We start from the raw sequence: 24,773 nt of genomic DNA on the forward strand, positions 1-24,773 counted from the left end.
GATGGATGTTAGTGTAAATGACAGAAAGGGGAGCTTCGCATAGGATTTCACTTCTGTTCAAAGACAAGCTAATGCAACCTCGCTGAGGTGCAATCAACTTGACAAATGGATGCTGTGCAGCCCTGTGCCTCCCACTGAAACCCGAGAGTCTGATTTACACAATATTCCCCCTGTAAACGGAGGGAAGCCCAAATTCCAATCAGACTTAACGCTGCTCGGCTGTATAATGGGTTGATCTGATAAATCCTCCCATATAATGAAATCTGATAATAGTGGGAAAAAATACATCAGAGAGAATGGAATACATTAATGAACTTGTAAAAATACACTTAAGTCTTAACAGATTTAATAAACAGAGGAGGGACGGCTCAAACCGGGAGTCTTCATACGTGGTCAGCAGTTCTTGGGTTTAACAATGAAGCTGACTGAAAATACAGAGTTTCTATTTACAATTGCCTACATTCACCACACCTTTTTTCAGATGGCCAGGAAAAGGAAAAAAAGCATTTAAATATCAAAGTAAGCTTTGTAATATGTTTACATGTCTTGCCTTGTTCTGTTTCCCCTTCAAACTAAACTAATTCTATGATACAAGCTGTTTTCTCAGGGAAATGTGAGTCAGATAGAAATGTTTTCCTACCCAAGAAACAGCGTTTCATTTACTAACTGGAAAAAATAGGAAACATTTGCTTTTAGAGTTTTAAGATCTTTTTTGAATTTAAAAATAAAGACAATTCCATTTCAAAATGCTTTTCACATGAGCTTGACAGCTGGCAAAAAAAATTAACTGAATGTTTACACTGGAAAACTGTCACAGAAATGTCTATTAAAATCAGTATTTTTTGTGTATCATAATAAACTACTCCGATGATCGTCATTGTTCTCTACAAGCAAACATTTTGCTCTATCAGCTACAATTGCAACCAGAAGCTGTTCTCACACATACACAAGTTGAGCAGTGCTGGATTTTTAGGGTTTTATTTACTTTGCTGTTGTCACAAATAAAAGAAGAAAAAAACTTATGCAAACATTTCATGCTGAAGTGAATGGATTTCAACAGCTGCTGATTTGGTGACATCCAGAACCCCAGTGGAGATGTCCTGCTGAATTAACGTCTTGGAAATGTTAAAAAGAAACTTCAAACAGCCCTTGTTTAGCAGGCGGTCGAGGCTCGCTCTCGGTGGGGATCATGTGAAGACTAGCAGAGCAGTCACTCAGTCATGAATCAGCCTTGTCAATAGTTGCCTATTTTCTCAACAGGTGTCTCAATCATACGCCATAATCCTTCCCCCCATAGGCTTCTGTTTAACTATGAGACATATATCGATTTCTTAACAACCAACTCCCTCCTAGAGTCTCTGCTGAACTTTATACTCGGTATAAACGCATCTCTCTCGCCTATGTGAGCTAGCAGGGAAAGTATGAGAACTGTAACACAGGAGCGAGGAAGCATTTAATCCTTTGTTATTGCTGCAGATAAGCATGGCAAACACCAAACGATCACCGCTGTTTTGTCAGACAGTTATGAAATACTGTTACATTGAGGTACCCTTTCTGAATCACTATGCAGTAATCAGTTGGGACTCAGACAGAAAAAGGCATCACTGACATAAAAGATCTGACTGTAAATAAAAATGTTCGGAAATGTTTCATATTAACGAAATAAAAATTTAAAAGTTTAAATTAAAAACCCAGGAAACCATTTTCCAAAAGAGATTTTTTTATAACTACCTTTTAATCATGAGTTTTACAGCAAGTTTTGAAATTAATTTTGTTAAGTTTTGAAATCCTTATTTCTTTTGTATGACTCATACATACACGTAGTTACAAAAGTAAATTAAGTCCTATGGGTCACATCTATCAGAATCCTGAAGAAATACAAGTGTTCACAGAAAATTTTAAATTACATACTGTTTTTACCCTATAAGAGTGTTTGTGTCCGTGCTTAAGGCTATGCTTTTTGAGCCACATCAGTATTAAGCAACACAACAAAAAGATTGAGAGACATTTTTCTTGGCTCTTCTGTCAAAAAGCAACAAACCAGTAAATATTCTACAACACTTACTAAGCTTGCACAAATTATATCATTTATGATGTGAATTAGAACCAACTTTGTATCACCAAACTACCCTGGGCTGCCTGTTGTTACCTTTGTTTTCCAATTTTACCTGCTATATGTACACAAAATACTGAGGATCTGAAGTAGTCTGTTGTATTTTCAGGCCAGTCTCTTCCTGTATCAGTGGAAGAAGTACCTTTGTAAAATAACGTGGGCAGGTTAGTAGCAGTGTGCTTCGCTTTTATAGTAACAGCTCCTGTAGAAACTACAGCTTCTGCATGACTCGCAAATTAAACATAAGAGGAGATTTACCAAAAAGTATATCAGCTTTATGCAATGTTTTGAGATCATAAGCCCCCACATATCAGACTTTATAAAAAAGTTCCCTAAGGAAGGTAAACTCTCCAAATGTAGCATACAACTTAATATTTTCCAAATACCTTTGAAATTCATGTCAAATGAAGTTAGACAGTAAAACTTGTGCAGTTTGATCATTCCAGCTGTATGTCAAAATTCTTCCACATTGTTGGATAACATGAAAGTGCAGCACCAGTTCCTGTCACCCTCGATTTAAAAACTTTTGATATACTACCTCTGAGCATGGAGTTGTTTAAATACTATCTCTAACATCAGTAAACGGCATGTACCACCTGCACTGTGACTAGAGTTACTGAAACACAACACTACACAATTAAAGACATCATCTCAGATTTCATCAGAAAAAACATTGTACTGAAGAAATTTATATCAAAAGAAAATATTTTAAATATATTTCAAATGTGAAATATAATTTGATTGTGTATCTGATGTATAAACAGATTATTAATTTATACAGGATACCCCATAGTGACAAGTTGTTTTAAGTATGTTGATGGATGCATATAGTCTGAGCCAGATCTTGAAAATGTTATATAACTGAGTGACTTTACATACAAGTAATCCCTGTGAATTAATTTTAACTACTCACGTAAGTGCTTTGCAATTTGACATATAAGTTTTTGTAATTTCTGCAAGAACGAACATAAAATACATACATTACTTCCTATGTTGTACAGACATCATGTCACTATATTTTTTTTTGCTCTGAGGTAATTTGTAAGAATTCTGTTCCAACTCATAGCTTTAATTTTATTTTATCCAAAATGTATAAGTATTTTGACATAAGACTGGATAAATCAATTGGTTTCAACGGGACTGCTCAGATGTACGCTGCTTCCTGCATGCATGCTTCCTGCTCAGATGTACGTGCATTTGTAGACAGAAGACTTGCATTTTTTAAGATTTACTTTCTCTGTAATTTTTGACACTATGTAAGGATATTATGCAGAGAATATGCCAGATGGTTAGTGAAAGAATACAAATACATCATCAGCAAATGCAACCTTTAATGACATTTACTTACAAAACTTGACGGGCACCAATTGATTGATTCTGAACAGGAGCCCAGCCTCATACAGACCACATTCATCAAAAGCATCCTAATCATACCAGCATATTAACATTTTGAACTTTAGTCCCAGTACTCAAGGAATGCAACTCATGAAATAATGAAATTTTGGTGAAATTGAATCTTGTTTGCTATATGTAAAGACCTACTTTCAACACAGATAATGCATTCTTGCTGCATTCTCTGCTTTCTCCCCAGCAAAGAGCAATAACTGATTTAAAAAAGCAGCTATTTTGGAGCAAATCCCTAATGTTTACATGTAATCATTGCAAAAATTGAACTTTCAAGAGGTAATCTGCAACAATGAAAGTTCTACTTCATTGAGATGCAGCTCATTTATTCAAAAAAAAAAAAAGGACAAAATTTTAAAAATTGAACAAACTACACCAGCAAAAGTAATGCAAAGGCTACAACAGCAAACTCTTAGACCCACAGTCAAAATGATATCAAGAAACAGGAAAATGTTATTACCAGTAGAAATAGCATTGATATTCTAGAACTTGACCATGCTCAGGTCTAAGCTCCCAAGTTTAAAAGGTATACTGACAGATTAGATGGTTCTGAAAAAGAGTTAGAGTAAGGTGAGTTTGTAAAATCTTGCCTGTATTTCAAGACTAAAGAAGCTTAAGTTATTGTGCTTATGAGAGAAGGTGAGGGTAACCGAACAGTGGACCTGCAGTACCTACAATGAGAGAGCTTTGCAGGGTGACATCTCAAAAGTAACAAAGACAAATCAAGATCTTGTAAAAGGTAGAGGAAGATCAGACAAGGAGAAAGGCGCACAACTTCTCTCAGGCTTTAGTAGGGTAAGAATGGTATTGAGCCTCTTTTTTCTTCTGCCAGACAAAGAACATAATGGAAACTTCAGCTGCAAACTCTGAAACATTGTCTTCAGCAAGTTTCCAGCGCCAATGCACTACACTGGCGTACTTGCACTGTCCTTTTCAAGACCTGAAAGGACTTTTCTGACTTCTTCATATAATAGAAACCAAAGCATGGCACCTGGTTATAAGGTTCTTAGCTGGCAATTTGGCTTGCTTACATTCGAATTTCTACTTGAAATGGAGAACGTGACCAGGAGTGCAGAAGTACATATGCCCTAGAGTTTTGTTCCATCTGATAAAGACCATCCCTGTCAAAATTGCACCCCTGCTCTAACCATCAGTCAAATACCAGTCTTTGATACTCTTGGCTGCTGCTCTCTCAGTTGTGAAATGATTTGTGATCTGGAACAAGGTTTTAGAAGGGATGTCTAGGAGAGAAGTAAGAGGCACCTAAAAGGAGACCTATAAGACACTGTGACTCTTCAAGATACGACCCAGCACACATATCTGTTCTCAGGACAAGGGATGTGAATTCCTATGATTCCAACAACAAGTCTTTACTTTTCTATACTTCCCTCCAGCTCTTTTTCTAAAACTGTGAACAAAATCTTCCCCTCCAGTCACTTTTGTCCAGCAGGAGGCAATCGGCATGCAAGTACCAGCTACAATGATTTGTAAAAGCAAATAGAAAGAGCAAAATGGAGTTCAAAATACAAATTATTCACTATAGTATAAAAATTACAATATGGCTGGAAACTACAGTTTTCATGCAGTTTGAACATTAAAAACTAACTGTAGGAACATCAGTTCTTAGCATGGCTGTGTTCAGAGACACCATGTTTTACTCTCATGCACTTAGGCAAGATCCCAGCCGAAACAAAGATGGGATGCTAAACCCAGGCAATGTAGATATGTTTGATATTTCACCTCAGATCAACCTCCATTCACATCACCTGTATTGCAATTCTGACTGTCTGTACATTTACACAAACCAATCATCAGGTAATCTAATGGGATGACTTACACGCAGGCCTACATGAAAATGTTTACAGGGTCAGAAGATTTGGTCAGAATTTCTTAATGAGCTAGTGGTGTGGATACTCAGCTGGCATCATTATAAACTGAATGGGTAAAGCTTCTGCAAAAGAAAAAGCACGCGTCTGTTTAAAAGCTTTGTTTCTGAATATCATAGTTTAAAGTATCTCAAATCAGAAGTCCAGAATTAGAAGCTATAATTGAAATGTAGGCTTTAATTTGCACTTTAGACTTTGGTTTAGAGTCCATATTATTTTTGAAGGTTCATGACTAACCTTTAAATGTACTAAAACTGTTCAGATATCATGAGTGCTACTAACCTGTTACACATGGTACTGTCCTTAGGCTGCTGATGGAACACATCTTGCCTAAATATCTCAGCAACTGATAACCTTTGAAACAACTTCTGGTGTGCTGTTACATCAAACTGTTTCATACCTTCTCATGTTTTCTTTCATTAAAAAAGTCTTTCAAGCAAATAAGAATATATTCCCTTTTTTTTTAATCTTACACTTTACTTTAAAATGCTACTTTTTTATTTAATCAAAACAGTCTTCAGTACCTTTTAAGCACTTAGCTTTTTTGTCTAAAGTTGAAGGTTTATTGAAAATAGCTAGCTTACTCCTTATCACTTTTCTCACTGTTTAGTCATGATCAGAAACAAGATGTTCCTTAAGATATTTCATAATTTCATCAAATTCTATACTTCCTGTTTTTCCAACTGGTTTCAGAACTGTTCTCTTCATTCCACTGCTTATTTTGTCACATTTCCCAAGTCGTACTATAACTCAGTGCTTGTTATGTTGCTGTATGTTCTAAAGGCTATTTAGATATGAAGCGCTCTTGGCTTGTTATGCTAAAAGGCATATCTTGTACACAGAAAGTAATCTGCTTCTGAAGTTAACACTTAGTTTGCTACTCTTTCAGTGACATTAATTGATATAAAGGATAACTGTGACAATTTTATTTGGTCATTGGCTTAATGCAAGTTATTTGTGTTTTTGACAGGTAAATAAAATCCTGCTGGTTTCTCATGACTTGCCGACACTGTTAAGAGAGGAAGATGTATGTCTAAACATATCAAAACACAGATTCATAAGGCAGATGCAGTATGACCTAAAAAGTGTATTAAAGCAGTCATCTCTCTAGCTGAAGAACTAAGATGTATTGCACTTAAAAGGAGTGTGTTGAGGGGAAGGTGCGGACATTCATTGCTAAGCTGCTCAGGTGACTCTTAAAGAAGCTCCTTTGCTGCTAAAAATGTATTTATGGACTTCCCTCAACAGTGAATATTACTTCCATAGAACAGCTCCAGCCATACTAAAGCTGTCGGCTTTCGCTTTTATTTTTCGTATTTCATTACATCTCTGTTAAAACATTTGTTAAAGAACTGTAAGTCCAAATCACAAAGTTTCTTTAAAATCCCAAATGCTGTTCTTTACTGAATGTTGCCCTTCTATCACTTAAACCTCAGAAACTCTTTGACCTGGAGAGAAACACAAAGCCATCAGAAATAGGAAGGATGCAGCCGAAATGTTTATTTTTCAGTACACTATACATACTTCTTTTACTCCAATTAAAAGTCACAGCAAAACCATCTTTGAGAAAAGGGGATGAATTTCAACTCTTCCCATCTACATTTGCCTCAGGTGTTACCTTTTCTAAATGCAAAATGATTCATTCAAAAGTATAACTTTTCCTTTTAAAAGAAAATATATATCATCCCAAACGCAATTTCCTTACACTCTACTAAACACAGACAGGGATGGCTAGAGGCTACAAATCTTTAGGTTCTCCACTGATGCATTAACTAAGCAAAAAAGACAACCTTACTTGTTTCAGAAAGCTTTATTAGAATAGGAATCTTTGAAGACACACACAAAAGATTCTAATATGTTTAGATTTTATAATGTAAACAACTAATTTAATGCATCACTAGCAATATACAATAGTCGCCATCTTGCAATATGAATGCAAGTAAGAAACTGATGTAATCTGTGAGATATTCCAAAATAATTAATTTGAGAATAAAAAAAGAACTTTTATTGTGTAAACTCTCCCTGTTTGCCTTTTCTGAAAGGATCAGAAAACTGCAGCAGTTGAACCTTTGTTAAATGAAGGTAACAAGCAATCTTTTGAACTAGCCTCTAAGTTAAGAACATGTAATTGCCTGACAAAGGCTAGTTGATCAAAAGGGTTTTAAGTGTTACTTATCAGGAGAGTTACAAAAAATTCCACAAGATCCAGTTTATTTAAATGCAGACCAAAACATTTCCAAATTTTTGCAAATTTTGCAGATGTCTAAATTCTGTATTTGCCAGCATGTCAGACTTCTTCTGTGCTAATATTTTTGTTATGTAAGGGCAAACGGGGCTTTAAGGATTTTTGGGTCAAGCCAATGTTTGTTGCCTCCTTTTAATTTCTTTAACTCCCTCTCAAACCCGTATCTTCTTGCTTAACTAATTTGCAGCTTAGAAAATTATACCTGATGTTCCTTTCCAATTTTCTTCTTTTCTATTATTTGCTTCACAAGCATGGATAGATACATGATGACAAAAAATTTCTACACACTGACCCCTGGTTTTTGGTTGGTTTTAAAAATTTATTTAATTTCAAAGAATGATCCTGTTTTCTGAGACACTCCAAAATCAAGCCCCAGGTCCTGCAGTACTATCTGCACTGATGAACTGAGGGACCCTGGGAAGCCACTCTCACAGGAACAAAGCTTCGTGTACATCCAGCTGTCCCCTAAATGACTGACAGTGTATTATTGTACCACTTCGCATAAATGACAATGGGGTATTGAATCAAATATGACAACATAGAAGTCTCCTCAATTCATAATTTCATACAGCATGCTGTGCTAGAAAAGATTACCCCAATTATTCAAAACAATGTTAAATTATTAAATATTTAGGGAGGAGTCTGAAATAGGACTGAGTTGCTGCACAACCTGATGTTTGGAAGTAATGGCTAAAGAGGCTTTTTTATGGTCTCACAAACTAAAATCTTAAGTTACTACAATAAGCCTTGTAGCCAGTATCAGCAAAAGGTGTGCTTTTTATGCAAATAGTTGTGGCATGATGTGTACAGGGATGGACTGCTCAGGGCCCCACTGCTATCAGCACACAGAGAATCCAGCCTTCAACACTTACCTTAAATTTATCAAGCTACCAATGTAAGAGATTCAACAACAGTAGAGGTATAAACGTATGCCAAGATGTCCTTTATGAATGCATGCCATTTAACCAAGTTTTAAAAATTCTGAAGCAAATATAAAGCTTTTTTTTACAGACAGCTGGAGCACCGAGTGCTGAGGAAGGGAAGCTTTAATTTTACTCTGCAGGTTATGCTTGGAGGAATCACACAAGGGAGGAAGAATAGGACTTTCCAGGTACTGCCAGGGAACACAGCGACTCCAGCTGAACATGTGTAACTACCTTAAATTACCTTTGTAGCCTGACCTTGCAGCCCCTGCTTGGGGTCCATGTGGCAGCTTCCAATCATGAGGAGCACGTAGCTGGGAGGTTTGAACAATGCCGCCACCACCTGGATATGCACCAGTGGCAGGGATGGGGTTGCTGTAGAGTGAGGTAAGTATATTCTCCCTGAAAAAATACATATATATTGGAAAAAGCAGTTTTGTATGGGCTAAATCTGCTCCCTGACTTGGGACAGGTATTCTGCAATTTCAGCTGTAAATTTAGAAACTTTGAAGTTATCTGTTAGAGTTTGCTTAGCTTTGGCCATTTGTAGTGAAAAACAAAGAGCAAGATTCACTTGGTGGTCAATACTGGACTGTGGAAAATCCTCTTTGACTCCAAGGAGGAGCCAAATCCTTCTCTTCACCTTTCAGAACAGCGCCCTAATTGCCGTCTTGTGGGGTATTACAAAACAAGAATTCCTCCAAACTCTTCTGCTCAGGCAGCTCTACTGAGTGCACTGTTTAAACAGTGACTCAAAGAAGATGACTACTCTGTGGTTATCACTTTGTGTTCCTGTGGCTACCCAGCTGTGCTGCTCTGTAGCATGAGGAGGGTTCCTACAGAGGATTCATGCTTCTGCAGGGACAGGCATAGAACAGAAGTTACATCTTCTGCATCTTGAGTGAGTGCGTGAACCGCTGAGCTTGTAGGTAAAATAATTCATCATCTTTCCCACTAGTTTTGTATATCTCAGCCATTTTCTTAGTTTCACTACAAATGCCCAAGTACAAAATGAATTATTTTTTTTGGCTAGAAGCTTTTTCTTCTTTATTTTGGACCAATTTTAACTGTTTTTTTGAGGGGATAAAGGATGAGAGAGGAGATTTTGGACTGTAAAATCAAGTATTTGTACAGCCATAAGGATCTGTGGAAAACTAGGTCTCACAGTCTCTTTAATGATGGGAAAAAAGAAAGAATGAATACGAAGAACTATGTACAAAATTTAAAGTTTAACTTAAGAGTTCACTGTTTTGGTTTTGCTTGATACCTCCATTTTAGTGTTTATTATCTCAAGTCCTGGATCCTTGAGAGAGTGAATTACTTGGAAGTAGTCTTACATTTAGCATATGTGAAGGATCTTGCTGGAATGAAGCATTAGTATTGGAACAGACAGTCTGTAAGAGCTACAAAATGGAGGACACAAGGACATATGGAGCTTCTGGGGGATGCAGGAACTCCTGTATCAAGTCAGGATATTGCACATTTGGCGCTTTGAAGAGCAGGCTGGTTGATGACTCCTCCCTCTCTCAAACAGGGGGATGTTCTGACTCGATCCAAGAAACCCAGTGTGACTACAACAACCTGTATGTGAAATGAGTTTGGGAGGCAAGAGAGGGACTAGGTTGCTATGTTCAATAAGTTTTGGGGAAGAATAGAAATAGCTTTTTCCCTGGAGATGTCTGACACTTTCCATCAGGGCATTGACGGCAATCATGTAAAAAAGGAAAGTGAAATCATTTTCTCAGGTAAACCATTAGTGATTACTAGCTAGGCTAGTGATTAACTCTTTCTTGATGGGGTATTTAAAAAACCTTCCAAGGGAAAAAGCAGGATGTTGTTGCACCATGGATGTCTAGGTATTGAGTTTAATCTTAGTGCTCCTAAACATAGTTCCACAACTTCCTCAGGCTCAGCAGAGGTCCAGACCTTTAATGTACCAATCTGTGTTACAGGTAGCATAGCTAAGACAGTAACTTTAGAACTGAATATTAAATTGGTCAGGAACTTGCCACTATCTGCACTGACCATGCATACATGACTACTTTTATACTCTTTCCAGTACTTGACAAAACTATTCCTTTGTTCCTTCAGTAATCCTACCTCTGCCAAGAATAGACATGAGTTTGCCTACAACAGAGTGAGAAAAGTGCATCAGCACTAAAAACATAGGTCAAACTACATACAGATGAGTGCATAAGTTATGTAGATGCAACAGATGACAGGAGTTTGCTGTGGTAACGTGGTGCTGGAAGACAGTCCAGGTTTATGGAAGTGCTTAGACTAGCTCACTGCCAGGGCTGGTTATGTTGTGTAGACCTAGCTCAAAAAGAAGAAGGAAAAGTTGTTTAAATTCTGAGCAGATAGTCAGAGGAAAATTGTACTGATCTGATGAAACTAAAGTGGTGACAAAGAAGAGCGCTCAGTTTTGTTATCCCACTGTATTTCACAGTACATAAGCTTGGCTATTTCTCTGTAGTTACTTATAAAACCCAACCTTTATTTTCCTTTAAGTCTGCTGTTGGAACATTTATTATGAGATCCTGGCGTCTTGAAATGAATCACTGAAATGAAGGGGTGTAGGCTGTCAAATTTAGTTTCTATTTGCATTATGTAGATCCCAGGGTTGTATGATGATTATGCAAACAAAAAACTATCAGACTTCATTTGTACTAGGTGAATGTGTAATGCCAGCTATGTGATATTATTTCAAGAGAAGTGGAAAAATTAAGTGGCAAACACAATTCTGGCAAAAGCACAGTTCTTTAGATGCAACATGTGCAAATCATTATTTTGTCTTGTAGAATGATTAAGGAAATGTATTTTGAAATGGCAAGTATATAATTAGTGTGTTAAGCAACTTCATTGAATGACAAGTGATTAAACACGGATCAACAAACAGACAAAGCATTACTTCGATTAGTGTGTGGAAAATGCCACAGAATAACTCCGGCAAGTACAGGGTGGGCAACAAAGTTGAGCGTACATTTTGCTGATACCTTTCTTTGTCTAAAATGGAGGTACCTACAAAATAGGCAACTGGGTTTTGACTGATAGTTTTGATTCATAAGGTCTGAAGGGCTTTACCAGTCCTAGAAATTAAAATTAATATAGCTATTAAAATAAAAATGCTGCCCATCAGGGTCAAGATGAAAAATCCAGATCCTCGTCAATCCTAACTGCAAGACAAGCTACTAGGGGAGTCTCCTTCCACTTCGTTTTGGCTTCCATCTCTGTCACCAACTTTTGACTAGTAGGTGTACGTCTATCCATTTTTAACTGTTGAGTAGGAGAAGAACCTTCCTCTGTTTTCTCTCTGTTTTTTTCCTGCCTGGGGGAAAAGCTGTTTGATTTCTTGATACTTCAAGTGGGCTGAATCTCCTGCTGCAGTATGACAAGGCAGAAAACTGACACTTTTATCTTTTACAAACTTCTCCAATACCTTTCCCTTTTAAGCTTCTTCCCTTCCCTAACAGCCACAGCAGCAAGAAAATTCAAGATTTTTACATTTCACTGTTGGCCAGCTGAGCCTAAAGTAACAGCAAAACAAACCAAACCAGAAACAGATTGCAAATGAAGGATAGCAAACAGCTGGCCTGTGGTCCATGGAAGGGTGGCTCATTGCATGTTGTTAATACCTTTCTTTTCACTTCCACATGCTACACTGCACTGAAAGTATGCTAAGGTATTGTAATGCAAGCAGCTACTAAGTGTGCAGTTCCAAAGCAGCTAAACTTCTCTAGGTCAGGGCTGCTATGATCCTGCTCTTCCTCCCTCCCTCTGTGTGCATTCCTGTTCCCTTCTTTATGCCAGATCATGATACTGCAAAGTGAACAGTTTTAAGGGTACCTAAACAAGACAAATATTTCAACAAGAAAATCACTTTTCTGTACAGTTGATTTTTGCCTCATCCTCTTCAAGTGACATTTGTCAAGACAGGTCAGCTAATCTAATAGCTTGCTGCTGTGGAAGGGGATGGCTCCCCCCACTCTTCTCTTGGCTGGGCAGTCCTGATGTCCCCCTCGTTTCAGCTATGGTACTCATCTAAGCCCCAGCTGGGCCAGTTCAACTCACTTAACTGACTAAAAATTTGAGTTAGTTTCTGCTAGCTCAGTGGTTTAGGAAGCAGCCAGGATTGGAGATTAAGCCAATGGGAATGAACGACCAAGTGTCATGGTTTAGCCCCAGCTGGCAACTAAGCACCACACAGCTGCTCATTCATCCCCCCACCCAGGACTGGGGAGAGAATTGGAAAAGTAAAAGTGAGAACACTTGTGAGTTGAAATAAGAACAGTTTAATAATTGAAATAAAAGATAATAATAATAATATTAGTAATGAAAAGCAAAAATAACAAAAAGAGAAAGAAATAAAACCCAAGAAAGACAAGCGATGCAAATGAAAAACAATTGCTCACCACCAACCAACCAATGCCCAGCCTGGCCAGAAGCAGTGGCTGTGCCCTGGCCAACTCCCCCCAGTGTATATGCTGAGCATGACGTCATATGGTATGGAATATCCCTTTGGTCAGCTTGGGTCACGTGGCCTGGCTGTGCCCCCTCCCAGCTTCTTGGGCACCTCCAAACTTCTCATTGGCAGGCCAGTTTGAGAAGCTGAAAAGTCATTGACTGCTTAGCAACAACTAAAACATCAGTGTGTTATCCACATTATTCTCATCCTAAATCCAAAACACAACACTATGCCAGCTACCGGAAAGACAATGAACTCTATCCCAGCTGAAACCAGAACGCCAAGGTAGTCTCTCACTTTGAAGATATTCAAAAGCTGCCTGGACACAGTCCTGAGCAGCCTGCTCCAAGTTGCCCTTGCTTGAGCAGGGGGGTTGGAACAGATGACCTCCAGAGGGCCCTTCCCACCACAACTATTCTCTGATTCTGTGAACCTTACTATGCTTGTAAAACCTCACCTATAGTTGTCACCAGGATATTTCACCATATTTTGTTTCCAACAGAGGAGGAAACAGTCCCCAAAATATACATGGTCTTTGTCATCATTCACATGCCAAGCATGTAAGATACCCAGAGGCTGCAACAGTAGCATTTCACACCCTGTTGACATTACTGTATAAACAAAAATGCATGCACAGAGCACTGAAAAATCCTATTCTGCTTCTTCAGCAAGAGGCAGTCACATAGGGAAGCTACTTGAGAAGCCCTGAATGAGAGCACTGAAAGGGTCTGTTAGGGAGATAGCCATGCCTTGGTTTACATTCTGTTCCCATTCGGCAGTTAATTAGTAACTCACTTTTTGAAAATGAAAGATTACACATCCTGAACAAATACAAATGTTTGATCTCAGGCTCGTCAAGGAAAACTTCAGCAGCTGCCAGGGGAAAGCAAGTGTTCCATCGCGTACATCTAGGCTGAGATAATGTGAAAGAGAAGATGAAGAATACAGAGAGAATGTACCAGTGCTTCAGCACACAGTTGTGGGGAGAACAGCAGACAAGGAAAAAGTACCAAATAGCAGACAAGAACCTAGGATGGCTCCTGGCTGCAATGTCAACCTGAGGTGCAACTTTCCCCACACAACAGGAGAAGAGTCAAGTGTAGTGCTATATATCAAAAACAGTTTATATTTTTGTCCTGTGTGAACTGCCTCTTTGGGAGCACCAGACACTCAGCTGTGGCCATGCCTGACCCACCCTGAAGGCTGCGGAGCCATTCAGGAGAAGGCAGCAGCCAGCCAGATCACACGAGCAGGAGAAGGAGACCTAGTTGCATGAGATGCTTCTACAAAATCAGGTAAGAGTCACGATGCTGAAGGGGCAGCAAAGGAATCATCAAGCTTTGGGAAAGCTGCTAGAAGATTTTTACTCAGTCAAACCAAAGTTTTCTCATTTTACTGAAGAGGCCACCCCAAAGAAATGACAACTGCATTTACAGTAAATCAAGTAGAAATCACCTGACAAGCGAGGCATATAACACCAGCCAAAAAAAGGAATAAGTGTATTTTTTAAAGAAAATCCTAACATTTTCTCAATTTTTGTCCATGTCCTGGACACAAACACTGACTATGAAGTAAATTTGAACATCTAGAAAATACTACTTTTGCCTTAGAACAAAACAAATTTTAATTAGGGATTAATATAGTGTCCAGTAAATAATCTTTTTTTTCTGATGTGGAAAGGTATCTTAATAAAAACCCCAATTCCATTCATCTGTTTTAATTACAGCATTGGACAAATTCTCATTCTCTGCATACTCACTGACTGCACCATTACCTTTCTGGGCTTTTGTTTTTCTTAGACTTCTCCCTGATGGACTCTCTTACCAAGTCTATCACATCAGTAGCTCATCCACTCCTACAGTTTCTGCCCTGCTTATTCTCTTTCCAGCTATTTTTATATTTGAGAATAAAAGTGATAATAGTAGTAGACTATATATAACATTACACAGTTGTTATCTGTCCTAGAAAATAAAAGTATTCTATTTTATGAATTGTAAAGTGTAGAAAAGTCCTAAAACCATGGTCTCATATGCAACACAAATATAATGGACGGGATTAAGAAAGCATGGACTAAAAATATAAATGTAAAAAGATTCATTATCATGACTTTAACAGCACATCTCATTGGGACTACTGGGTGAAGTAAACACAGCAGAAGTCAGCAATAAACAAATGGGCAGTATTGCTAGCTCCAAAAAATCACGCATACATTAAAATGTCCAAAATCATCAAAAAGTATTAATGAGACTTTAAGAAAATGCACTGGTCTTTGATCCGTCTCCTGAAATTTAAGTAGAGAACTGGTCACCCCTCAATGACCATCAAGTTACTGAGGGTTAAAAATTCAGTTGTACAGGCAGAGTACTCCATGGCAAGCATCCAAAAATCTCAAAATAGGCCCAATCTGTTCTTCCTCATCACCAGGACTGACTTTAAAATAATTTTATTAAAAAATGAATGTCCATGCTTTCAATTTGCCTGCTGTTCAGCAAACCTTAAGAAGGCACCCAAGATGTTTTTTCCAGGGTTTTCTTCACAGCTACGACAAGCACAGAGGTATGATACCCCTGAAGTAGATCTCTACAGTCACTTAGAACTGAAGCATTCAGAAGAACAGCAATTATTACAAACCCATTAAGGACGGTAACATTGCAAGTTTCCAAAATATACATGCAAACATGGAAGCTGAGTTTCACACTGGCTTGTTCAAGGCATAGTGGAAGTAGAAGTGTCACTTCTTAGAGTGAAACTATGCCACAGGCCATCTTGTATGACACAGACCATCAAATTTAACCTAGCTACCATTACAGCAGGTCCAATAATTTGTATTAAGTGAAGTACATCTCTTAACAACTTGATGGTAATGACTAGAAGTCTGTAGGGGGAACAGAAAGGTCTATTTCTTTCAATAGTTTGTTCTGATTCTGATAGCATTACATCTCCTAACAAAAAATTCTTGGTGTGTCTGTGCTCAAGAATTCAAAGAACTCTTCATATAACCCAGTTGACTGAAGCTGAAAGATATTTATTTGTATTGGTAACAAGCTATTTGGTGTTCAGTACTTTGAGAAGCTAAGCACGCAGAACTCTCTAAGACTTTCAGACTAAGCAGTAGAGAAGATGTCTATTCATTTTGGCAGGGTTTTGGAGCACCCTCTTCCACTTAGCTGTAACTCTCTCTGTCTATCCCACTTCTGTGGCCTTTAGACATTCACTGTCCCATTTCCCTGCACTTTCTTAGTTTTCTGCTCCATTCCACCTATTTTTGCCTCTTATCTTTGAATTTTTCATTCTTCTGTCTCCCACCCCTCATACCTTTAATTTCCTTAGTGACACAAATAGAATGACTACCTGGACTTCTTTTCTGTTTCTTTATATCATCCCACATTCAATTCATTCCTCAGCTTCACACTATGCCTGAACTCCATCCAAAGTCCTGAGAATCAGTTGTCTCCAGTCCCACAGCAAGGTAAAAAATACCAGGATTCATTATCATTAAGGACAAACTCAGGCTTGTTTGAGAAAACCTCTAGAAAGTAGTGACCATTTTAACTAACTAAAAGCTGACTGTAGCTAAATTCTACTGAAAAAAAAAAAAAACAAAATAGTGGCCATTAAGGAAAGATAAATTTGTAGTTATAGTGAGATATTGGGAAACAGAAAATAGAAAAAGAAATAATTCAGGGAAAAAAATATGTTAAAACCTATTACATTTCTGCTAAAGAGGATGGCATACCTGAATGCAAAACCAAGCAAAACATGTGGCCAGGCATGACTGCAGTCGTACTTTAGGAATGTTTCCCTTTTTTACTGTTTGCCAAAAGAAAAATGAAAGACCAGCAATTGCTTCCACAATACTTCTTCATGACTAAATGAGATATGCCTTGTTAATCAGACATTTGAAATACACACTAATTAGAGTACCAGTATGAAATGTTTATTTTAATCTGAAATTGCTCAAATGAAGTATGTGGGGAAAAATTTAAACTCATTAAAATCACAAGCTAAACCAATCTAAAGAATGAAAACTCCCTACAGAGTATAGGAAAAGAGCAAGTGACTTGAGAAACTGCTGTGTCAAGTCTTGGCATATTTGAAAAAGCAAGATAATATACTTATGTAGGGTTGTAACCACACGGGTATCTGCTGGGTAACAGATCTCCCACTGGAAGTGAGTAGACAGATATATTACAGCAGGCAAGTCCAATCTAAAAGGTAGACTATAGTGCTGGAGATGACATTGGGAACCTGTTTGGGGGGTTTTCTTTTTAAATTTCTGAATCTTTTATTGATCAAGGTGTGTAGTCAGCTGTGATTCTTCTGCCACAATATAGTGACAAATCTGGTATACAGCTTCTTTATTAGATATTCTCACACAACAGATTCCACCACTTTCCCACAGAGAAAATATTCCAGAGTCTCATTCAGACAGTTTTCCATTAAAAACCCTAAAAATTATAAAATCTATATTTTAGAATGAACATGAGAAAAATTATCTTCATAAACACAGACATAGGCAAATCCTGGAGTCAGACTACTTCAGGCCTCATAGCTGACACAAATCAACACGCCTCCATCGAAATCACAGGCTTTCGGGTGACTAGTCCATCCTAATTACCACACAACACAAAAGAAATTGTTTAAAAGTATCAGATGACATAAGTTAAAGAAGAGTTTCTAGAATTTAAGTTTTATAGCATATGGCTATGTTGCACTTACTTAATTTGAAACTTTAAAATGTGGCTAATTCAGCTTAACAAAGATAGAGCAGCTCTGTCTCCTATTTTTATAAGATGAATAATGGTATCAAAGAAATGTGCTGTGAGGCAAATTGGAGAAAAACAAGAAAAATACTAATCACACAGGGACAAGAAAGAATTGATTTTTTATTTTTAGTTAGTTCATTAAGAGCTCTAGTTTTGTCATTAATGAATTAATTAATTAAAATTCCTGACAAACACTTGATGTGCTTTCTGTTTGTTTGCTAATGATTCAGTTTTCTCTGTTTATTTAGGTGATGGCAAATAATGCTTCACCCCAGTCTTGCCACTCCCCTTATCAAACACAAGCAGTCAGTAGCATCTCTGTTCCCCAGAAAGTGGAATTCCTTTGATATTTAGGAAGGGGATGAGCAGGAATTTGTCAATCCTGCCCAGTATGTGGATCTGTTTTGTCACCAACTCGTTGGCACTTGGCTTTTAGATATGGGTTCAGTATGCTACAACCACCCTATCACGCAATGACAAAACATGTTTCTTTCCTTTTTAAGAACCCCGTGGAAAATTACATAACTAAAACCACTGATGAACATTTTTTAAACTTCAAATTGAAGCAAGATTAGGAAATTCTAGCTCCATAATGGCCCAAGCAAACTTAATTCTATCCATTTGTGCACATGCTATGATACAATCTTTATCTATGTGATTTTAAGTATATTTTTTTTCCCTCCCAGAAGAATGTCCTGTTTGGAGCACTGAATGGGTACACTTGGGATCAAACTAATGCTGCACATAATCTGGAATTTCCTAATTTCTAGGTGCTTGATTTTGCAGGCTCAATAACACTTTTTCATTTAGATGTCTTAAATATATAATTATTCAGATGGCTTAAATGTGCTTTTTGCTTACAAAGTCTTTTTTCTGTTTACATATCATACTCTAGCCTAAATAAACGCTAAGACAAAGGCCAAGCTGGCTGGTAGCCCAGAACGTAGTTGTTACCAAACTGACAGGGACCACCTTAAATTCATTGAAATGTCTAAATATTGTATTTGAGTTATAACTAAATTTTAAAAGGCGATCTTTACTGAAAGAAAAATGGAGTGACTTTAGAACAGCATAAACAAGTTGCTGGATGAAATGAGAATTGAATGGATTATGTCTGTCAAAGTATGTTCTGACTTACCACAGCTCTCCATTACTGTAAAACACCAAACACTTAAGGACAGGAAGTATCCTCATGTTACCATGTAAATAACTAGTGGACTTAGGGTATGTTAACAACTAACTTAGAAACTTCCAACCAAAAATATGGCTACGGGTGCCTTAACTTCTTCCCCAAGAGTAACTAATTCTGATAATTCTTAAGGTGACTTTTCCTTTTTCCTTAGAGAATCTTACACAGAGTCTCATAAAATGTATTGTAAATGTGAACCCAGTACAATTTAAAGATGGCCTGTGAAAGCAAATAAAAATGGTACTTTTTCAAATCTACTGAAGATCTTCAAAGTGCAAGATTTGGTTTAAAGTTTTCTTTTACTTGTTTCCTTTTAAAAATCCTGGAGTATCAAAGTCTTGTCTTGCTTTTATACACAAAAGTGTTGGAGGACAAGACGACTAGAATGGAAGGCCCCCTCACTTCCCATCTGGAGCAGCAGGGTGATGAGTGATTAGCATTGAGATTTCTTTTCTCCTGGCTTTTCGCCAGAAGCTTCGATTAAATGTTTTAAGAACAGCCAAACAAAATGGGAGTTTTACACAGTCTGATTAAAAATCCCTTTCCACTCTTAAATGCCAGTTTCTTGTGACAGATGATGGCTAGAGATGATGGCTTCATCCCTCTGCTTTTCCAGCTATCCATAATCTTCTAGTAAAAATAGGATAGACAAGACCTGATACATTCATAAAATTAAACAAAACCTTTGCAGAAACCTTACATCTGACTTTAAAACCAAAGCAAGCTCTTCAGGATTTCCTAATATGTCTTAAAAATATACAAAGGGCAACATAGTTTTGTCTCCTTTTTGGGTCACTCTTTAGATTTAATCTGGATTTTACTATGGCAAGATAGGCAAATCCCAGTGACAAGAACATGCCATACGAAAATCACAAGATGTGTCGAAATTTAAAATTTACTAATGCTGACATTCTGGCCTTACTAGATATTAATAAAATCACAAGAGTGTGGGGTTAAGGTATTATACCTGGTCATGGCTGGCTTCAATGGAGCTTCCGATACCTTGGAAAGTCATCTGCACAGGAGACAGTGTCAAACAGGTCATACACTCTTTGCCATTTTGTCTATCACTGTAGTGTACCTATAACAGAATAACATACGTAATCTGCTAAACACCAGGTTTGTACAAGGGAGTCATGCTAAAATACTGCCCCTTTTCAACCAGTTTGTAAGAAGAATTCCAAACATTTACATTGAATTCATCTTTAATATAAAACAAAGAGTGGGTAAAATATTCTAGGTAGTCACATACTGAACTGGGGCCAAATTTTCTGTGATATGCCTGTGGGATAGCTTTTAAAGTGCTGTGTTCTTCATTTTCTGAGACCTTTGAGACTGAATTCAAGATGTTGTATCTATACAATTATAAGAATCTAGTTTCAAGTTATAGTGTCCAGCCTAGATGTCATTTTTAACAGTGTTTTGTAGCTTAGTTATAAAACACCCATGCAAATCATTGTACCTCCAAAAACTTGGCAATAATAGTTTTAATTTTTCAACTGTAATGCCATTTCTACTAAAATCCACTAACTCTTTGACATTGCTATGTAATGTTGTATATTTTAATTTGATTTTGGAATTAAATCAAAATGACAGACAAAATGGATAAGAATTTACATTCTTACTGAGATGTGTAGGCTATCCTTTTCTAAGGGTAACTCATTCCCTACTAATATCAGGAAGCGCATGTTTAACTTGAATCTTGCATGAAATACAGACGAAGAGAGTGCTTCTGCTTGAATTATTCTCCTTGTCTTCAAGTTCCCTTCAGATAGTTCTTAAATCCCCTGAAGAACGGATGGATTTTAATACATTGAGACAAAATAAGTTAAATGTTGCCAGTGTTCCATTATTAAGAACAGGTTGCCACTCAGGCTGAATTTTTGAAATATTACAGCTCTCCGCATAGCTCCTGGCTTCTAGACAGGCAGATCAAGCACTTTGTTCTAAAGGAGAGGTGGAATTTAGTTTATGGTGGTAATTTACATTGGCTATGTGACCCCTGTCAGAAATGGAAAGAGAGATCAGCTCTGCTGGAGACACACTTTTTATGTTAGTATCTATTTACAGTTGTATAGCTCTCAGGCAAAAGTTATATGAATAAGCCTCATCTTGACATTTATGCCATGAAATTAAACTTCATTATTTCTGAAGACAACTAGGAACCATATTAGAGTTAGTCCTGTGGAAATGATTTTGTGACATATATGATACCTAATTGACACTGTGTGTGTTAAATCCCCTAACTCTTCTTTGCCACAGGTGCAAACTGGGAATACTTCAGCCAAAGCAAAACCAGTGCAAAACTGGTTGAGTGAGAGGAAAACCAAGTCGGTGCTATACTTCAGAATTACTTTACTGACAACACATCAAAACAGTTTTGCTGTGGCCAAAAGTAAGACACAGAACACAAAATTCTTGTACTGTGTATAGAAATATCGGTTTCACTCACCCCTTCTTAAAGCTTTCTAGATTATCCCTGTCTCTCGTCCTCTCTCAACCCCCACAATATGTGCCTACTAAATTGCTTGTGGCTCTCTGCCAGAAAAGCCATACTACTTACTTAGAAACCACAAGAGGCCCCTTCACATATACAATGGTTTAACTCTGATTAATCGAAAGAGGTATGAAGGTATGAAATTTGGCTTGCAAATATAAACTGGAGTTCTTTCAATGTCAGGGACTACTGTTATGACAAGGACTTATCAAGCTTCCACAACTGTGGTATCTGGTTGCAAGCTAGACACTCTGCTGAGTACATATTGTGGGAATGTGATGTAGAGAAATGGGGCAGCAAAGCTCGAGAGGATGGTTCTGTACTGCAAATATGACATAGCGAAAGGGGAAAAATCCAGTGACTGGAAAAAGTATGTCTTAGAGCACATATGGAGAAATGGGAAAATGGCACTTTCTGAACTGCATAGAATGCTTGTAGGCTTGTTTTTAATGCAAATAATGTGAATAAGGTTACACTTCACTAACATCCACTGGAATAAAGCAATGTTAACAAGTTGAAAGAACAGGAGGTACCCAGAGGAAAAATTATGATTAGTATTACATGATGCTATTATCTGCAATAGCAGATTTGATCCACACCTCCTTTAGAGTTTCACATTGAAATTGCAATAAATTCAGATTTTTGGTATCGTTCTAGACTTAATTTTCCTGAAGGAATTTCATGATGCACTTTTGGCCTCATCTGAATATATCAAGGCCGTTACTTTGTAATTTCTTAGACAACAGTCCTCTAATTATCTCTTGCCCTGTTGAAGCTCTTTAGCTGAACCAAAATAAACACTATGTTCATGATATGAATAGTGATATAAAAACTAAGAGACTAGACTTTGAATGGGGGACAGAGTAAAAATTTGTCTTTTCATCAAATCTCTCTAGTCTACAGATTTGTGCAGTCAGCAGAAACATTCAGATTTCTTCAACATTTGGCTCGTGTATGTGCAATTTCCCAGTAATCTTGTTTTGTTATTTATCCATCTGGCCGCTACATTTTCAAACTCTCTATTCTATTCCTTTCTTCTTCAAATTTGGTCTACGATCCAAAGTTTGGGGTTTTTTGTCAACCAAGAGTGCTAGGTATTTACCTATCTGAAAAGAATGTCCAAAATAAGCACTCAGAAAGAAATGGTAGTTGTTGAATAGTTATCAAATAGTCCAAATAGCAGCAGATGCTTCTAGGTTTTCGGCCAGCGGTATGTCACAAATATTTCAGTTTCTATGTCCATGCTATTATGACTAAGCATGGGAGAAACCTGAACCTCTATAAAACTGGTGTAGGAATACCATTATCATCTAAGGTAGGGGAACACGAAGGCACAGCAAATACTTGATTCCATAGCAAGGAGCGGTAACTGAAGGCTGGCCAAGTGATCCATCAGTGATTACGTGGCTATTATTGAGATTCGCAATGACAATAACACTTTTCTAAGTTCCTCAGTGCCTTAAGAGTCAAGAGTGTTTAACTACAGCTCGTCTTGGCAATAACTCTGTTAGGCAGGTAAGGACACTTTGTGGACAGACATTAAATGACTCATCCCAATTCCCTTGGCACTGGCAGGAGTGAATGGCAGTGCTGGGACTATAACCCATCATTAAGGCCTGTGGCCTAACCATAATTGGTCATTTTCCCTTTCCATACATTATGGAGGTAAAAATCAAAGAGTTATGAAAGTAATTACTATCTATGTTCAGGACATAATTTTCAGGCTTCAATTTTTTCTAGTTAAGGGACACTTGCAAATTAGCTCAGTGCATTTTAAGGATTAAACAGCAATTAAATTTCACTCATTAAAATTCAGAATGTTTTATTTGGATAATATGTAAGCAGCAATGTTATAGAACGGCATTAGGATATGGTTAGAAAATAATGGCCAGCATACAGATGTCTGTAGTAAGGGTTGTGCAAGTTTCTGAGTAAAATGTAAGACTCCAGCCTCAGACTATTATGAGTGATTTACACGTAAGTCTCCTCCAAGGTATGCCTCCACAGCACAAAGCAGCACCACAACAATAAGATCTTGGCAATAACTCTGAATAAGCCCGCTCATTTACTGGAAAAAAGCATACAGCACTGCTAGCTCTTCTCCTGGGTAACTACATATATGGAGTACCTGCGATAAATCATGTATAACCAGCTCAGGACTCCCAAACACAGCACTCTGTCCGGTGTGGGTAAGGCACAAAATCTCCATGTGTAAAACACAAGGTGTATCCCAGGCATCAAAATAATGAAATAAATTCTAGAAGTAATTTTTTCCACAAGCACATGCCATAGATTTACACATACATGTATGCTTTCACGTTCAATATTCTCAGGAGATGCAACTGTATATCCTTTTCAGAGATTACTTGAGTCAGGAACAAGCTGCATGGTACGAGTATGGAAGGGTATGGATGGGTACTACTAACTAGAATATGTATATAGAAATGTATGCGAAGGTTTGAAACCATTTGACAACTATGTTGAAATTTGGCCCTTGTTTTTAATATTTTAAATTACTGAAGAGATGCAAATATTTTTATGGACATTTATAGCTTCACATAAAGAAAGTTATATGATGAATGTTTACAATGTTACAACTGAATGTGGAATGGCATAGCCAAAATTCTCAACCTTATATGTCATTTTATAAAGGAAAAACTAAATTACAATGCATAATACCGCCTAAGAAACTATATTTAAGATAAATTCTATCGTAATGCTGCTCCAAAAGCAGGAAATTTCCCATTTCTTTTGTATTCATATAAAGATGTGTCTTGAATCTAGCTTTATTATAATACCCTTCCCTATGTGCAAGTGGCCTGACAGAAACTTTAAAAATACTGCATGATTTTTCTTGCAATAAGCTACTTTACACACTGGATCAATATGCAGTTTTAGATAATGGCCATAGTTAATCTGTATAAATTATTCTGCAAATACAATGTCCTAACCTCAAGCACAGGGTAGATTGCTGGTCTTCAGTGGGCACTTCTGCATTTGCACATCTGTCCTTTTGGATGAACAAATCTATGGTTTACTGATTCAAGGCTGAGGAAGGTGAGAGACCTGTTATATTACTACATAGTAGTTAAGTTTAACTATAATATACTAAACTACTGTTAGAAACTACCTAATTGTGCATTAACAAGAGACTGAGGGGAGCAAAAATAAAGGCTACCATTTTCACACACTGCTGCTTAGATGTTCACAGTTTGAAACACAACTTCTGTCTGGCCAAACACTTTCTTTCTTGACCATTTATTAACTTAAAAAAATAATATGAAT

At 37.4% G+C, this 24,773-nt stretch overlaps 1 protein-coding gene across 6 annotated transcripts in view; it reads right to left on the reverse strand.

Moving 5' to 3' along the window:
- STAU2 (staufen double-stranded RNA binding protein 2) overlaps positions 1–24,773 on the reverse strand; it is a 178,947-nt gene that overhangs the window by 42,413 nt on the left and 111,761 nt on the right. For 4 of the 6 annotated variants that reach the window (XM_075085250.1, XM_075085247.1, XM_075085251.1 and 1 more), the window contains exon 13: positions 19,959–20,072. The exons of the other annotated variants lie outside the window; for them this stretch is intronic. In XM_075085250.1, the coding sequence (XP_074941351.1) occupies positions 19,959–20,072 (114 nt within the window). The remainder of the gene's footprint in view (positions 1–19,958; positions 20,073–24,773) is intronic. 6 annotated transcript variants of the gene reach the window in all.

The sequence above is a fragment of the Phalacrocorax aristotelis genome, chromosome 2 (assembly GCF_949628215.1).
Source record: "Phalacrocorax aristotelis chromosome 2, bGulAri2.1, whole genome shotgun sequence".
NCBI lineage: Eukaryota > Metazoa > Chordata > Aves > Suliformes > Phalacrocoracidae > Phalacrocorax > Phalacrocorax aristotelis.